At 33.0% G+C, this 18,272-nt stretch overlaps 4 protein-coding genes across 4 annotated transcripts; 2 read left to right on the forward strand and 2 right to left on the reverse strand.

Moving 5' to 3' along the window:
- Positions 1–119: 119 nt before the first annotated feature.
- Positions 120–2,077, reverse strand: LOC134828963 (soluble guanylate cyclase 89Db-like). The gene is made up of 3 exons (XM_063841954.1): positions 2,074–2,077; positions 179–1,341; positions 120–131 (listed from the first exon to the last, which is right to left on the reverse strand). Exons 1-3 carry the CDS (start codon positions 2,075–2,077, stop codon positions 120–122), a joined length of 1,179 nt encoding a protein of 392 aa, XP_063698024.1.
- Positions 2,078–7,600: 5,523 nt separating this feature from the next.
- LOC134828964 (uncharacterized) lies at positions 7,601–9,630 on the forward strand. The gene is made up of 2 exons (XM_063841955.1): positions 7,601–7,756; positions 7,813–9,630. The coding sequence occupies exons 1-2, from the start codon at positions 7,601–7,603 to the stop codon at positions 9,583–9,585; spliced, it is 1,929 nt and encodes a 642-aa protein (XP_063698025.1). The 3' UTR covers positions 9,586–9,630.
- A 3,254-nt stretch (positions 9,631–12,884) lies between these two features.
- Positions 12,885–14,144, forward strand: LOC134832134 (valacyclovir hydrolase). The gene is made up of 2 exons (XM_063846038.1): positions 12,885–13,257; positions 13,320–14,144. Exons 1-2 carry the CDS (start codon positions 13,072–13,074, stop codon positions 14,031–14,033), a joined length of 900 nt encoding a protein of 299 aa, XP_063702108.1. The 5' UTR covers positions 12,885–13,071; the 3' UTR covers positions 14,034–14,144.
- An 854-nt stretch (positions 14,145–14,998) lies between these two features.
- On the reverse strand, positions 14,999–17,669 carry LOC134830038 (transcriptional repressor CTCF). Its single transcript, XM_063843388.1, has 7 exons — positions 17,594–17,669; positions 16,442–17,249; positions 16,288–16,382; positions 16,072–16,226; positions 15,390–16,011; positions 15,259–15,332; positions 14,999–15,202 (listed from the first exon to the last, which is right to left on the reverse strand). Exons 2-7 carry the CDS (start codon positions 17,242–17,244, stop codon positions 15,179–15,181), a joined length of 1,773 nt encoding a protein of 590 aa, XP_063699458.1. The 5' UTR covers positions 17,245–17,249; positions 17,594–17,669; the 3' UTR covers positions 14,999–15,178.
- Between the last annotated feature and the right edge of the window lie 603 nt (positions 17,670–18,272).

An 18,272-nucleotide genomic window follows, 5' to 3' on the forward strand; every position in this document is an offset into this window, starting at 1 on the left:
TTCAATTTTTTAATTTAATTTAAATATTAATCAAGAAAAAAATATTTTTTTTTACCTTTTTAATTTTTTTCTTAAACTGTGACTTTTGTTGCTCCACATAAATTTCCTTATAACTTCGATCAGCATTTCCGCTAATGAGCCAATACGTATCCATCTCGCCTTTTCCTTTGACAGCGACTTTCCCACGATACGACAGCTCGTATTTGGATTTCATGAGAATCGCCGCTGTCGTTCCTGTCGTCTGAATTTTATCCGGAAGACTTGAGCTCTCCATGCGACTTGCTGTATTGACGGTATCTCCGAACAAACAATAGCGCGGAACCTTCAAACCGACAATTCCCGCCACTAACGGTCCCGAATGGAAGCCAATTTTGACAGAAACTCCCCCAATTTCTTTGTTCAAGCGTTGAATCGACTCCAACATGTCTAAAGCCAAATCCGCCGCATGAAACGTATGAAGCGGATTCAGATCAGGAGCTCCTGAAACTGCCATATAGACCATTCCCACAGTTTCAACTTTGTACGAAATGGGAGACGTCACCAACTCATCAAATGACGAAAAAACGGTATTCAGGATGTTGACAGTCTTCATGGCATCTTCCAACGTCTCGCCATCGGCGATTTTTATCGTTGTTTCGGCAAAAATGACACTCGCGCAGTCATATTTCGTCACACAATCGAGCGCATCTTCGCCATTTTGGAGTCTTTCGGCGAGAGTTTTGGGAATCATCGAGTACAAAAGTTCATCTCCTTGCTTCTTCCAACTATCAGCGAGTGCCAACGACGTTTCCAGCTCCTCAGCACGTGCTTCTTCCTTCTCACACAACAAATCCAGCTTCGAATAATGACTAAATCCATTGAAAACCATCTCCTTGCTCAATCCGTGGTCATGCAAATCGTTCAAATACAAACCCATGTCGCCCAATTCCTGCAAATCGGAGATCAAAGGACTGCACAAGTAGATCAGAGCGTCAATGTCACGCAAATACATCATCTGTCCCTTCAGAAGTAACGTTCGACCTGATCTGGAGTCCTTTCGTTGTTGCTCCATGACTTCACGATCCGAAGATTCCGCCGCCATTTCGAGTTTTGAGACGCGTTTCTTCATTTTAGTCGAAGCAGCTTTGTTTAAAGAGAGTTCAAAGAGAACTGTGGTCGAATTATAAACGCTTTCCCAGTCGAAAACGATCCCTTGAGGACGACGAACCGTGAAAGCTTTGTCAATTTTGACGCCCATCAAGAGATTTGGGGCCTTGTTGTTGTTACTTGCACTCCAAGCATCCACGATTTTTTCGCCGGCGCCACAAACGCACATTTCGCGGTCGATTAGGAGCGCAAAAGCTGTTGAAAAAATTATTTGGTTAAATATTTTGGATAAAAAATATATCAAAAATGTTTTCAATTTCCTCTAAAATATTTTTTGAAAATATTTTTTTTGATCAAATCTTTAAATGGCTCGCATGAAACGCATGAAATTTTTTGTTTCTAATGCCAAAACCTTCACTGTGAGCTCCGTGAAACGGTATGTCAGCCCTCATAATAAGAGGATTTTGACTTAAATTTTTTTCATCCATCTTAAATGGCTCCTGTACATCGGAAACGCAAAATTTAGAAAAAGTCCAAAACAAAAGTTGTTTCTAATGCCAAAACCTTCAATTTGAGCTGGAGAACCGTGGTATAGCTCACCAATCAAATGACCCTCAAAAAACGGATTTTCAGATGTTGAAGTTTCATTTGCATCTTTAAATGGCTCGCCATCGGCGCATTTTTATCGTTGTTTCGGAAAAATGAAAACAAAAGTCATATTTCTAACACAATCGAGCGCATCTTCGCCATTTTGGAGAACTGGTATAGCTCAATTTTGAAATCATGTGAGTACAGAATTCATCTCCTTTTTTTTGCTAACATCTTTAAATGGCTCCTGTACATCGGAAACGCAAAATTTCCAAAAAGTCCAAAACAAAAGTTGTTTCCTTGCTCAAAACCTTCAATTTGAGCTGGAGAATCCATTGAAAAGTTGAAAAAATTTTGAAAAATCAATGTGGTCATGCAAAGAGGATTTCAAATACAAACCCATTTTCCTGTAAATCGGAGATCAAAACTGCACAAGTAAATCAGCGCAAGTTCACGCAAATACATCATCTGTCCCTTCAAAATTTAGAAGTAACGTGGAGAACCGTCGACCTGATCTGGAGTCCTTTCGTTGTTGCTCCATGACTTCACGATCCGAAGATTTGCCCTCATAATAAGAGGATTTTGACTAACATCTTTAAAAATCGGTATGTGAGCCCTCAATGGCTCCTGTACAGTCTTTAAATGGCTCCTGTAAAAACGCAAAATTTAGAAAAAGTCCAAAACAAAAGTTGTTTCTAAATTTCGAGTTTTGAGACGCGTTTCTTCATTTTAGGCTCGAAGCAGCTTTGTTTAAAGAACCGTGAGTTCAAAAAAAACTGTGGTCGAATTATAAACGCTTTCCCAGTCAAAAACGATTCCTTGGGGTCGACGAACCGTGAAGGCTTTGTCAATTTTGACGCCCATTAGGAGATTTGGGGCCTTGTTGTTGTTACTTGCACTCCAAGCATCCACGATTTTTTCGCCGGCGCCACAAACGCACATTTCGCGGTCAATTAGGAGCGCAAAAGCTGTTGAAAAAATTATTTGGTTAAATATTTTGGATAAAAAATATATCAAAAATGTTTTCAATTTCCTCTAAAATATTTTTTGAAAATATTTTTTTGATCAATTTTTTTCGCTAACATCTTTAAATGGCTCCTGTACATCGAAAACGCAAAATTTAGAAAAAGTCCAAAACAAAAGTTGTTTCTAATGCCAAAACCTTCAATTTGAGCTGGAGAACCGTGATCTACAAAAGTTGAAAAAATTTTGAAAAATCGGTATGTGAGCCCTCATAATAAGAGGATTTTGACTTAAATTTTTTTTCATCAATTTTTTTTGCTAACATCTTTAAATGGCTCCTGTACATCGAAAACGCAAAATTTAGAAAAAGTCCAAAACAAAAGTTGTTTCTAATGCCAAAACCTTCAATTTGAGCTGGAGAACCGTGGTATAGCTCAATTTTGAAAAATCGGTATGTGAGCCCTCATAATAAGAGGATTTTGACTTAAATTTTTTTTCATCAATTTTTTTTGCTAACATCTTTAAATGGCTCCTGTACATCGGAAACGCAAAATTTAGAAAATTTAGCACAAAAATTCAGTTATAAAAAATTAATTAATTAATATATTAAATTAAAAAAAATGATTCTTTTAAAAAAAATATTAAAATTTTGAAAAATTTTTGAATAAAAAAAATTTGCTATTATTTAAATTTATTTTTTTTTGTATAAAAACTTTAAAAATCCTAATAAAAAAAAATTGAATTTTAGATTTTTTTTAGGAAATTGAAAACATTTTTCGACTTTACTGAAAAAAAATTTGAGATACTCACGAAAAAGATTGAATAAAAGGTCAATTGATATGTCAGGTAACCTCTCTTGTGATGGATGAACTTTTGCATTTACCTTATGAGCCATCTAAAAACACAAAAAAAAACTCAAAATAACCTCAAATTTTCAACACAAACCGCCAACTTACGTATTCCCGATTATCAAAATCCAGTCGAAACTTGACCGTAACTTCCTTCAAACCGCCTTTTATGTTAATCGGACCCGCTGTTCCTCCCTGAATGTCATTTTGACTCTCCAAAATCCTCACTTGCAAGCTCATATTGAAGAAAGTCTTTGCAATTTCGCACAATTGTCCCGTCAAATACTTGCTAAAGCCACAACGAGAGCTCCGATAGATCAAAACAGCTCCGTCATTATCCACGGCGCCAAGTTGCATCGAAGGACTTTTCATCTTGCGATACGTGAAACGCATCTGGAGATGCAAATTATCCATTGACGATAGAAATTCGCAGAAATAACGTCCTGTGGCTTTGATTAATTCATCATAACTACAAGAAAAATAAAATTTTTAGAATAAAATTTGACAAAAAACAAGAACTCACCCAAAATTACTGAAAAACCTGACGAAACAATGTCCGAAAAACTGCATAATATCGTTATAGGGCTTCCCCAAGATCTCCGAAAGGGCCGCTGCGAGATCCGGAATCAAGTTATCCGGATAAATCTGATGCGTATTAAACACTTGGATGTCACAATCGATATTTCGCATCGCTTCGTTCCATACTTCCATGCCGTATTCGAGCTTAAAGTGATAAAAAATCGTAAAAAATGTTAACATAGGTCATGATTATTTATGAAAATCGTCGTCGTTAAGCGATTTGAGGGGATATTAACATGCGAGGTGATCAAAATGTCTAGAAGTGAATTCGATTAAATGTTAAAATTCGATAAAACACGCGATAATTATTGGAAAAATTGTCGAAAAAACGTGAATTTCGTTGAAATTGCTTCCAAAACGAAGACAAGAAGCGCTAAAATCCATCCCCCGATGACAACCCAGTAAATATCCTCCAAATGTTGTAACGTGATCGGCATTTTATTGTGTCCCGCTTTCATCGATCGCACCAAAAACATCGGATCGATGTACTTTTTCAGCCAATGTGTGAAAACTCCGTTACTTGTCACCGTGCGAAGAAGGGGATTGAACGCATGTCGCAAACACGAGCTGTTCGGATAATAAATCGATATTTGGATGTCAATTATGTGCTGAGAAGCGATCATCAGCGGCTTATCTCGATAAATTTCCTTGTTTTTATACAAAATAAAATCCAGTGTGTGCATTAGAACAGCCGTTGTACCGGGATTTTGCATCGATTTTTCCACTTTTGGATACTCGTTCAACGGTAAAATGCGGGTATTGACCTCCAACTCGGGATGTTCCTCAAAAAACTCCTTGCAAGTCGGTCGAATATAGATCGTGTACTTGCGCTGAGCGATTTTTTCGAAAGTATCAGCGAGAGAAACGTCATCGTCTTGTGCCAAAAACTGAAAATATTTGGCGAGATAGAAGTTATTGACCATGAAACAGAGTAAAATCCACGAAATGAGACAAAATCTGGCGAAATTGTTCATCGGAGGTCTTGCCAAGCCACCGCCGAGTCCAGTGAGGATCATATTGCTGTACGGATTGCGATTATTTGGTCCGAGAATCATGTAGCGCCATCGATTTCCAAGATGAGACGAGATAAAAAGGACACAAGCTCCGACGAAAAATGTCGCAAGCACCGCAAAACGAACTTTTTCCGATAATGGCTTGATGAGACGTGAAACAGGAGCGATTTCAGGCGGAATTACGAAAATTAAAGCTGATGTGTGGTACGGGAATCCCGGAGTAAGGCCCGTATTTCGTTCCGCACTGATGCCAAAGAAGCCCAAAGTCATATTGGCTCGATTTTCGAGAAGAGCTTCAATTGCGCCGTTCGCTGTTCGATTTGTGGTTTTGAAAACGAAGCCCCATTCTTGCACAATTACAGGTTCGATCGTGAAATTGTATTTTTTTGCAAGAATTTTTAATAAATTTGCTTCAATTCCTTCCAGATTTCTCATTGCCGAGCCGTTTTTCAAATATTTTTCCAAAAAAATGAACGGAGGAATGTCCAAAAGTGCTACTTTGACGGGACATTTGTGAAAATTCATCAATTTTCGAGGAAATAAAGTTGAATTTCCGCTTAAAAATTTCCCATTTCGGACTTTTTGGATCAAAACTGGTTCAGGAACTTCACACTTTCCCTCCGTGAATGGAAAATACGTGAAAATTTTTACCACATCTTCCGTATTCGACAAAAAAAGTAAACTGGTGTTGATCATGTATCGTTGATGGGCCTTCTGGAAAATGCTGCGGGCAACTTTGAACCAATCTTCGTTCAAATAATTCAGAATTACGAGATAAAAAGCGTCACTTTCGAAGTTTTTGTCTTGGAGACGTTCGTAAATTTTTGAAAAAGATTCCAAACTATCGACGAGAAAAATATTTAAAGAGCTGCGCCCGATTTTTATTTCGTCATCGTGAATGGCGGAGGAGCGAAACACGTAAAATTTTATCATCGGTTGACGTGGATGAAGAAAAGCCCAGACGAGATCGTGTTGTTCCCGTTGCGTTGTGTCGTCGCCCAAATTTTCGAAAATTAGTGTAACTGTGTTGCCACACTCGATGAAAAGTTGGGAGTTTAGTTCGGGATCGAGAAGGTCGTGAACAAGGCGCATGATGCTGGCTTTAGTTCGTTGACGTAAGGAAATGTGGGATAAAAGGTCGCCCAAAAAGTTTTCTTCGACGGTTTTTACAGCGCAAATTGAAGAAAAATAAAATGTTAGGAAAAATGTTGAGAAGTTCATGGTTTGGCAATGTGAAGTTTTGCACTAATTTGAGTTGGAAAGTTAAAATTGATGAAAAAGTGAGTAAATTAAATTGATTTTTCATGGGAATTGAACAATTAAAATGAAATTAAGTCGTTAAGGTACTTACTTGAACGAAATGTACGACACTCTCTAATAACATTCCATACATTTTTTGTGTTTGAACGAGTTTTGTTGTGTTAAATTAATAGATCTGAAAGAAAAATTTAAATTTATTAAAAAATATTTGAAACATTTTAAAATGTTTTTAAAATTTAATTAAATTTTTATTTTTTTTAATTTAATTTTTTAATTATTAATAATTTTAATTAAATTTAATTTAATTTTAAAATTTAATTAATAAATAAAATAATTAAAAATTTATATGAGGAAAAAAAACTAATTAAAAAATAATTATAATTTAATTTTTTATTAATAAAAAAGCTCCACAAAAATTATAAAATTTAAAAATAAAATTTAAAATATTTTTTTGATAAAAAATGTCAAAATCTGCGAATTAAATATTAATTGTAAAAAAAATAAAAAATAAGTTCAGTATTTTTTTTTTTTTTGAGAAAAATACTTGTAGAGAAAAAAAAAATAAGTAAAAATACGATTTTCAATACAAAATAAATACTTTTTAAAAAATTGAACAATATAATTATAATATTTTTGAGAATTTCTCAAAAAAATTTGAAAATAGACCAAAACAGGCCATTTTAAAAAAAATCTACTTTTTTTTAACGAATAATTAAGCTTAAAATTGAATAATTATTTTTTTTTGTAATATTTGGTCAATTTTTGATGATATAAAAAAAATTTGTTTTACTCATATTTGTCAAAATTTTTGGCTCAAAAAAATTTTTCAAAATTTTCAAGTCAACTTTTTACCCAATTTTTAATTTTTCTTGAAATTTTTCAAAAAAATCTTAAATATTTACTGATCTCCAGTATAAAATACCGGCAAAAATCAAAAAGTCTCTCTCTCTCACATCACAAATTTTCTCAGCAAAATTTCATTCACAAACTCATTCAAATACCTTCCTCAATTTTTGTACACATTTTGTCGTACAATTTTTGTTATGCAACATCTTCTCTCATTTCGCATATTTTGCACACATGAAATTTTCTCTGTTTTTAAAATTTCATTGAGAGTTTGCGAATCAAAACAAACAAAATTGCTTTTGTTATCATCAAGTCAATTACCTAAATTTGTCAAAAGTCATAAAATTGACCTTATTGTTGTGAAAAAGACCATTAAAAATGATTCTCACAATAAAATTATTAATAAAATAACGCGACATGTCTCAAAAATTTTTAAAATTAAGACGCAATACCTTCGATTTTATCGACTTTTCACGTTCCGATAAATTTTTTAAGCATAAAAAGCATAGTTTGGAAATATCGGAACCTGTCACGGAGGATATTTCGTCAGTTTTTGATGATTTTCCGAATGAAGTAAGTTTTTTAGTCTCAAAAAATCCTTTAATTTTGAATAATTTTTTTATTTTCAGCTTCTTTTGATGATTTTCAGTTATTTGAACTACAAAACTCTTCAAAAATGTCGTCTGGTGTCCCGTCATTGGCTTTCAGTTCTCAACACTTCTCGGAAATTCAACGATGATCTTTTGTATCTTCACGATTGTCGTCTTGATAAAGTTGAGGAACATCCATTTTCAACTCTTATGAAGTCATCACGACCTTTTTATTCCCTCAAAATAGGACGAATCAGTATTTCTTCCAATTTTTGCTCAGACCAGCTATGGGAAAAGCTTTCAACGACAGTAATTTCCTTGGATTTAACGGAATTAAAATTTGTGTCACACGAAAAATGCAAAAATATTGACCGTGAAAAGTCATTTTACGTCTTTGAAAAATTTCATAAATTAAAAACTTTGAAAATTTCCTTGAATATGGACCAAAAATCATGGGAAGAGATGATTTTGTACCTGAAACAACAAAAATTCGCCACAAAAAGTGACGAAATTCAAGATTTTTTCATCACGGATCTCAGCGGAGACGCCTTGCTGTTCGAAAAATTCCTCCAAGTGATGCCCTCGATAAAAAATTTTCACATTTTATCTCTTTCTGGCTTCAAGGACATGCCAATTTTGCTGCAAATGCATGGAAACGCTATAAAACATGTCGGTCCCAATGTCATTGTCATCTACCATGGAAGTGGAAATCGCGTTGCCGAAGAAGAATCTCTCAAAGAACTCACAGATTTACAAGAATTGCAACTTTTAACGCTCGATTGTGGCTGGAGAGTTGACGATTACAACGCCGCATCGATAAATAACTTCTTGAACCGCCAAAAAAGCTTGGAAAATGTCACTCTCGAGTGTTACGGAGACATTCCATGCGACATTTGGAGCAACGTGACAAAACTCACTGTTCGTTTCGACGACACAATCACATCTTTAGCGAAATTAGCACCTTTGGTCAACCTAAAATCGTTGGATTTTTGCATCAGTGAGAGTTATCGCGACGCCGAATACCGCGAAATTCATCCTTGCTTCTTCGGACATGAAATAATTTCAAATCCCAAGTTAACTCAACTCGCTATCAAGACGGGACCTCGCAAATATATCTACATGACACGTGATAAGCCGGGAAAATCTTGCGCCGAATGTTGGCGAACGATGCTCGAAAGTTTCCCAAATCTGGAGGCTTTGAAATTTTGTCATAACAAATATCTAAAAGACGTGGTGCCTTTAATTCTGGACCTGAAAAACTTAAAAAAGCTAATTTTAATTAATCTTCGATGTTTTCATTGTTTTTTGACAGAATGGAAATCGATGCCCGTGTTAACTCACTTGGAATTGTGGCAAGCGACGAAAATTTCTCTTGAAGGAATCACGAAACTCTGTGAAGAAGCTCCAAATTTGCGACATCTGAGATTGTTGGGAGCTCATTTGGGACAGCCAGACAACATTTTCAAGGCAATTTGTCAAAATTTGCCGGAACTTGAAATTTTGGAGGTAGATTTCGACAGTCCGGGACTCACCAAACAAGCTTTTCACAAATTACATCAGTTGCAGAGCTTAAAAGTGCTTGGGCTGGGCAATCATGAAAAAGCGCAATTATCAATTCCGCGTCAAATTGAGCTTTTTGAGAATTTACCGAAACTGCGAATAATTCGAGATATTGGATCCGACTCGCATACCGTTAGTCGACTCGAAATAAAGGAACTCTCCAAGGAAAATTTCCGCTCCGAAGAAAAATGCAAGAAAAAACCATCAAAATTGTCGAAAATGATGTCGTTTGTCGCGCACACCAGTCGATGAACGTAAATTCTTTTTATTGTGAATGAATTGTGTGTCAATTGAAAATTATGGAAATTTGACACGAAAATAGATTTCAATCAAGTGTCATGACAAATAAAGATAAATAAATAATAAAAAAGATGTCGGTGTCCTATCGATTTGTGTCTCTCATTTAAAGTTGGAGACGAATTTTCACACAATTTTATTTTTTTTTTATTTTTTTCGTGAATAACAAAACAGACGCGAGGTTTGTTTATTTTTTTACGACTTTGTTTCGACAAAAATTTAAAAAGTGTTAATAATAAAATTAAATTTAGACACAATTGAGAGAGTTTTTCGAGAACTTTGTTGATTTCAAAGTAACCAAAGGCATTATGAGCAAATATTTGTTACAAAAAGAAAAAAAGATTAAATTAATAAGCCGATTCTGGGGAAAAAAATGTTCAATTTATAAATATTTGATCATGTAGGCGTAAAAAATGTAGCACAAATAAGATAATTTTTAAGAAGCTTTTGGGAAATGGATTCTAAGGAAAAAATGTTTCCTATTTTATGAAGAAAAAATGTCATGAATTATTATTTTTATATATCTTTAAGCGAATTGTTTTAATCATTGGTCTTATATAAAAATAAATTAAAAAAATAAAAAAAAAATTAATTAAATTTTAAAAAAATATTAATTTTCATTTGAATTAAATTAAAATTTTCTTATTTAAATTTAAATTAAAATAATTTCTTATTTAAAATAAATTAAATCTTAATTTTATTAAATTTATTTTAATTGAATTTTTATTTTTTTTTTTTTCTTAATAAAATTTTTATTTATTTTTTTTATTATTTTAATTTATTTTAATTAAATTTTTATTTAATTAAATTAATTAATTTATTAATTTTTATTTATTTATTTCAATTATTATTATTTTTTTAAATTATTTAAATCTTATTTAATTATTTTTAATTATTTATATATTTTCATTAAATTCTTATTTAATTTAAATAAATTTTTTTTAATTGAAAGAATAAGTTAAAGAATTTTTCACATAATAAAATAAAAAAAAATATTTCCAGACGGTTCAGTTCATGTCATATTTTTTTGAATATCATGTTGTGATAAAAAAAAAATAATTTAGTTAAATAAGGATATTTTTGGTCAATTTTGCCTTTTTGATGAAATAAATCAATCAAGTTGATTGCTCACATTTAAAAAAGGTCCAAACACGAATTAAAACTTTCATAAAATAAATGTCTCTTTTCAAAAGAGTTTCTATTAAAATACCAAAAATGACAATTTTTCTTCTTTTTTTCAATTTACGAAGAAATTTCGAATAATTTAAGGCTTCAATTTAAACTGAAATAACTTAAATTCCCATTAAAAAAAATTTTAATCAACAATTTTTGAATAAAAATTTCAAATTATTTCATCATTTTTAACTTTTTTATTCATTTCAAGCCATTTTTTTACACACAACTTTTTTCATACAACTGAAAGAAGATTTTTCCATTTTTAAAAAAATAAGTTCATTAAAAAAACTCCCAATGGAAACGCCTATTCTCGCATTTTTCACGAATAAATTCCACTAATAGCTTCCAAAATCATTATTGACGCAAGTAAATTATCTCGCATTAAGAAAAGTGTCAGTTGTTTCCTTTTTTCGTTACTTTTTTCTTCTCAAGATAAAAGGATGAAGACAATATCCTGTTAAATCCTACAAATCACAATAAATATCATAAAAATGTCTGAGCATGTTCTCTTGAGAAAATAAATCATTTTAAACGATGTTCATAAATAAAATATCATCCTTTCAACTTTTCTTTTTCTTCAACTCGAAAAACTTATTAAAATTTTTTTGATTTGAAAATTTTAATTTTGTTGATTTTAATTAAAATTTTTATTTCTAAATTTACCTATTTAATGTTTTTCATTAAAATTTTCCTTTTTCAACTTTTCAAGTGAACTTTTTATCAACTTGATAAGAGTCAGTCCAATATTTTTTTTTTTTGTAACAAATTTATTTTATTGTCTTCAATATCCGTTTTTTTGCTCCTTTATTTTGTTTTTCTTTCCGAGTTTAACTTTTGCCGTCTTCCAAATGCGAACTGAAAGTAAACACTTGAATTCCATTCCTTTTATACCTTTTAGTGATGTTCGTTTTCATCCTGTGGAAATGCGACGACGAACGTTATCTCTCCTTTAATATCAACAACATTGGGCTCAACTTTTTTTGGTGAGCATTTTGGCATGTCGGTCGAGTCAACGAAACATGACAAGGGGAATGTTTTATTTTTCGTTCGTTTGGGTTCATAAATTTTTTTTTTTAATGCAACGATCGGGAAAATTTTTATTATTTTTTTATGAAAAAAAAAATGCTTGGTTTGGATTAAATTGGAAGAATTTTTGAGCTTTTAGTTTTTTTTTTATTTATTTTTTTTTTTTTTATTTTATTTTTTTTTTTTTTAATAATTTATTTATTTATTTTTTTTTTATTTTTTATTTTTTTTTTATTTTATTATTTATTTATTTATTATTTTTTAAACTTTTTATTTTTTTCTTAATTTAAGTTAATTTTTTATGAAAAAAATTTTTTTTTGCTTGGTTTGAATTATTTAGGAGAATTTTTGAACTTTTAGTTTTTATTTTTTTTATATTATTTAAAAAATATTTTTTTATTTTCTTTAATTAATTTTTATTTTATTTATTTAATTTTTATTTATTTATTTTTTTTTAGTTACAAAATATTTTATTATTATTTTTTTTATTAATTTTTATTTTTTTTTTATTTATTTGTTTATTTTTTTAATTTATTTTTTTTTATTTTTTTATTTAATTATTTTTTATTTAATTTTTTATTATTTTAATTCTAATTTAATTTATTTAATTAATTTTTATTTTTTTTAATATTAATTTTTTTCAGAATCCGCCACTTTCAACGATTTTATGCCTGAAAATATGAAAAGAAAAAAAATTATCAGTAAAATAGATTTTTGTGATAAAAAATTTAGTCTCGAATGCGATGAGTTTAGGTCAATGACCTTCTGAAAGTCAAAAAATCTTCAAAACTTGGACGAGAAACAAAACTTCTCTCATATAAACTTTTACTTTCATCACACATGAACAAATAATTCCCATCCATTGACTTGATTGCCTTCGTAATTGCATTCCTATTAAACGTTAATTGAATCCACACCCGTTTGAACGACCGACGTCGTCTCTCTTTTTCTAACGCTGACTCTCTCAGAACAACTTTCGATTTTTCCGTACACGCATCTTTCGTCGTCGTCGTCGTCGAACAAGCATAAACAAGAGAGCGATTAAACGACAAACAATTGAAGAAACACAGGGAAAAAAACAACTGACCTTGTCAGTTTTTATCTAGCTCAGCTGTGAGCAACAACGTATACAGAAAAAATTTCTGTTTTTTCTAGTTTTAGTTTCGTTTGCATCGCTTCCGGGATCAAGTTTGCTCAAAAAATCTTCATTTGCTGCATTTAACGCATTTCTTCCGCAACATGTTACTGCAAAAATTGGGTAAAAATCTGCTGAAAAACTGCGGGCGGTATGAAAATTTGCGAAAATTGGTGCTCGTACGTACGTTTACGGAACAAAAAATGTCGGTCAACGGGCATGACGTGACTTATGTGAAGACGGGCAAGGACATCAGTGTCGATAATTTGATTTTATTGCCCGGTGCTTTGGTAAAAAATTCAAATTTATCTCAAAATTTACCTTTTTTAACGAAATTTCATCGATTTTTCAGGGATCTCCATTGTCCGACTTCAAACCGCAATTGGAAAAGTTACCAGAATTGCTCCCCAACTACACAATTATCGGTTTCACGCCACCCGGATACGGCAAAAACGCCTCCGAGAAACGCCAATTTGGCCTTGACTTCTTCGAACGTGATGCCTTAGCTGCCCTCACGCTCATGCAGCAACTGGAAATCAACAAATTCGACGTTCTCGGATGGAGCGATGGCGGTATCACGGGTATGGTACTTGCGGGCTTTCATAGTTTCAATGTGCGTCGTCTCGTTGTTTGGGGCGCCAATGCTTATATCCATCCCGATGAGCTGAAAATCTACGAAAGTATCCGCGATGTCAGTAAATGGTCGGAAAAAATGCGAAAACCCATGGAAGAAATGTACGGCAAAGACGGTTTTCCGCGTTTATGGGGCGAATGGGTAGATGCCATTTGTCGTTTCTACAAGGAACGCGACGGAAATATCTGCAAGGAGCATTTAGAAGGTATCACGGCACCAACGTTGATCGTTCATGGCGCCAAAGATCCCATGATAGTGCCCGAACACGTGCCCTACTTGCTCAATCACATCGAAAATTCGGAACTTTTTGTCTTTGAGGAGGGCAAACATAACGTGCATTTGCGCTTTGCCGAGGAATTTAACAAACTTGTCGCGGAATTCTTGCAACGGGATATGGCAAAGGTATCTCAGAGTCACGCGAAGAAAAATTGAAGCTGTGAAATGGAGATTTTTAAGTGTTTTACATGTTGATATTGCAATACCCATACAGGAAAAGTAATAAAATTATTCTCATTTTTAACAAAAAATCGCTTATCGATTAAAAATTTAAGAAACCAGTGTTATCAGAGGAATGATAACACAATTAAATGTCATTGTTGTATCTATGAATGGAGTATCAGTGACCTTCTATGAGTAAATATTATTCTAATTTTAATGAAATTATCATTTTACGGTTTGTTTTGATTCGGCTTGAACAGGTTTTTGACCATTTTTGACAAATTTATGTCTGTGATGACATGAAAGTGTTTATAAAATTTATATTTTTTGAAAAATTTTCCATTAAATCTTCAAATTTTACATTTTTTTAAGGTTTTAAAAATTTTTAGAGTTTAATTAATTTTTCATCGATTTTTGTTAAAAATTTTACAATTTTAATTAATATTTTGTTGATTTTTCTCAGTTTATGTTAAGAGAAGTTCAAAAATTAAATTTTTGAGTAAAACTTTATCCATCTTCGAAGAAAATTTTGAGATTTTAATCAATTTTTGTTAAAAGATTTTTTTAAAAATTAAATTTTAATGAGTAAAATTTTATTGTTTTTCAAATTTTTTTCAAAGAAAAAAAATTAAATTTTTGAGTAATTTTTGATTGATTTTTGACAAAATCTTTACAATTTTAAACAACTTTTCGTTAATGTTTGTCAAAATTTTCAGAATTTCAAACGATTTTCTTCAACTTTTGTCCAAAATTTTAAATTTTTAACAATTTTTCGTTGATTTTTATTTTTGTTGTTAAAAGAGGTCCAAAAATTAAATTTTTGAGTAAAATTTCATCCGTATCCAGAATTATTTTGTAGAAATTTTTGAGTTTTCATCAATTTTTGATGATTTTTGTCCTTTTAAACAACTTGGGAGTGAAGCTTTCATCCATTTTCGTACCAAAATTGCCCGTTTTCTTCTTAAATCATTTATTCAAGCTCTTTAAAGATTCCATTTAGTTCCAAATATCCTAAAAATTAGAATTAATAATAAAGTGACGTTAAAAAAATCAATAAAACTGATGACTGCTAATAATTAAATGAGAAAAGCGCCTAATATACAAATGTAACTTATGTAAAGCTCATATTTTGATGAAATTTATTCCATTTCTTCTTCTTCGTCCTAAAAATAATCAAAAAAATTAGTAATTTTTCATAAAATTTTTAATTTAGACTCACTTCAAATCCGAAACAGTCTTCTTTTCCACTTTTTTCTTGTTTGATCGGGTCATTGAGAGTTGTTTCATGGAGTTCTATTGATAAAAATTTGTTAAAAAATATTTTTTTAATGAAAAATTTTAAATTTTTACCTTCATTCAAGAGAAAATCCTCTCCCATGAGTTCAGTTTCGTTGTTTCCAGCAGCATTTGACGCTCCTTCAGTGCCTTCTTGCTCCTGATTTTGCATGTTAATGACTTCCAACACGACATACTGTTGTCCATCTTCGCCCTGAATGGCAACAACTTGTTCCTCATGCTCCATATCCATGTCTTCCTCGCTTTCCTCGTCCTCTTCATCGGTTTCCGCTTCAGCTTTTACATGCGTAATCACTTCTTGCCCGTCGATGATTTGAATTCGCTTCTGTCTGCCCTCCTTGAGCTCCTGCGAAAGTTTATGCATTTGCGAATCGGGATCGTGCACTGCCATGTGTCGAATGAGATTCCCCTTGTGACGGAATGGGCGACTGCAGGTCGGGCAAATGTGAGTTTTCTCTTTGGGTGCGGGCGCTACGTACTCTTGGTTGTGATACAAGTTGTAATGACGCTTCAGGAGTTGCTTTTGACGGAATGATTGGTCACACTGATCGCATTGATAGGGTTTTTGGTCGGTATGGATGAGGAGATGGGACTCCAAGTGACGCGCGGAGATCGAAGCGTACGGACATAAGTCGCATTTGAAGCATTTTTCGCCGTCGTGGGTCTTTAAATGGAGCTAAAAAGAGAAAAATTTTAATTTTTCACAAAAAAATTTTAAAAAATAATTTTTTCTTACTTTATAAGTGTAACGATCAGGAAAGGATTGATCACATCTCTTACATTTGAGAGGCTTATCAGCTGTATGAAGCTTTTGAACGTGAATCCGAAGATCAGTTTTGCGCCCACACGTCGTCGGGCAAAGTTCACATTGGAATACTGGCTTATCTCCAACTAAAAATGAAATTTTTCGGTAAAAATCTTTTAAAATTGATGAAAAAATTTTAAAACTTACCACTATGAATCAATTTATGTGCTTTCAGGGAGTTTGATTGTGTGAATCTAGCTTTGCAAATTTCACATTCGTACGGTTTTTCGCCAGTATGGATTCTGAAAACGAAAAAAATTGATGAAAAATGTAAAAAAATTAATAATTTTTGTATAAAAACCTCAAATGTCTCTTCAACTTGAACGTATCTGGCGAGGCATATGTGCAATGAGGGCACTGATAAGGTCGTTCGCCGGTATGACAACGGATATGCCGCTTCAATTTGGACAATTCCACGCTGGCGTAGTCGCATTCCGTGCATTTATGGGGTTTTTCGTGCGTATGTCGGTACCTGACGTGTCGCACAAGCTCGCCAGAAGTCGTGAACGAGCTATCGCAAAACTTGCAACTATGCGGTTTGGTGCCTGTGTGAGTGTTGACGTGATTTTGCAGCGATGCGACCGTTTTGAAGCCACGTTCGCACACGGAACACTTGTGAGGTCTGTCGTCGCTGTGAGATTTCATGTGACGCGACAGGAGGTAACGCTTGCTCGTTGTGTAATTGCAATAATTGCACATGTGCGAGACTTCTGGTTGACCCGAAGACGTGCGTTTCTTGACAACCGTGATGATATTTCCCTTTTCGTCGACTTGTGCTTCGTCAACTTCCTCGTCAAAGTCGTAAACTTCCTTTTCGCCGTCTTCTGTCTTGCCATCGGGCATGATAAGCACATATTGCATGTCTTCGTCTTCGCCTTCAGTTTGTTCAGTTTTCGTTACGGGCTCTTCTTCTTCTTCGGCGGGCGGATCTGCAGGCACAGGCGTCGCATTTCGATGTGCTCTGTAGTAATAATTGCCTGCTTGATCCACGAAATATCCGGCGCCGTCATCTTCCTCCTCGGAAACATCTTGATCGTAAACGACAAACTCGGATATTCCTTCGTCCTCGACTTTCGTTTGAACTTTCGTCTGTGTTGTTGTCATATTTTCTACGAAAGAGAATTAATTTTTTCATGAGAATTGGAATACGACACGTATTGATCCATAGCTGGGTCATTCAAAAACTTCTTTTTTCGTCATTTTCTATTGAAATTTTTGCGATTTTCTAATTAAATCGCGAGATATTTGGCTCAAAACCGAGGAATAAACAATAAATATAATTACAAAAACCCAAGCCAGAGGGACCAGAAAAATTTCAGAATCAAACACGGGAAGCGCTCGAGCAGCATTTCAGTTTTTAACGTATTTTTGGGCTTTTTAGCGCTCCGAGGGAATTTTTGATAATTTTACTTGGGCCGCGACATGAAAATGCAGAGAATTGACTGAAACTTACCTGTTTTTGCTGCAAATCGTCGCCGAAAAGCCAAATTAATGGTAAAATTGACAATGTTTTTTCCTTTTTGATACACTAAAAGATGGCGTCAGTAATAAAGGAATTGCGTTTTGCTGATTCAAAAAAATTGCCTACATGCTAATTCAGAAAAAAACAGGGACGGGTGAGCGTCGGATGGATAATCTCTTCATTAAAATCGAATAAAATTAATAAAAATCTTGGAGAACAAAAGAAAAGAATGACATCGACAAAAGGATTTAGTCAAGGAGGATGCTTAAATGGGCTTGAATGGCTTACGACAACTTTGTTAGACGATTGACAGATAATATGTTTCATATTGAGGGATTTGCAGATGACTTTGTAATTTTTGTTAGAGTTGAAATTGGATCTACAATTGGCGAAATAATGCAAGATGCTTTTAATATAATGAAAAATTGGTACATAGAAAATGATTTGGCAATTTGGTCAATGAGAAGTAAAAAACATCTAAAAACTGAAACTCATTTAGAAATTTTTGGCCTCATTTGGAATCCTTAAATGGAATATGTAACTAATTATTAACTAAAGCTTATAGCTATTGAAAAATTCGGAATTCCAAGTCGATTTGTTACAGGGATACCGGAAATGAATTTTGGCGGGAAAAGTGTAAGGCGATAAAATTAGTTCAAAAAGTTACTGC

Source organism: Culicoides brevitarsis, chromosome 2 (assembly GCF_036172545.1).
Source record: "Culicoides brevitarsis isolate CSIRO-B50_1 chromosome 2, AGI_CSIRO_Cbre_v1, whole genome shotgun sequence".
In the NCBI taxonomy this organism is placed as follows: domain Eukaryota; kingdom Metazoa; phylum Arthropoda; class Insecta; order Diptera; family Ceratopogonidae; genus Culicoides; species Culicoides brevitarsis.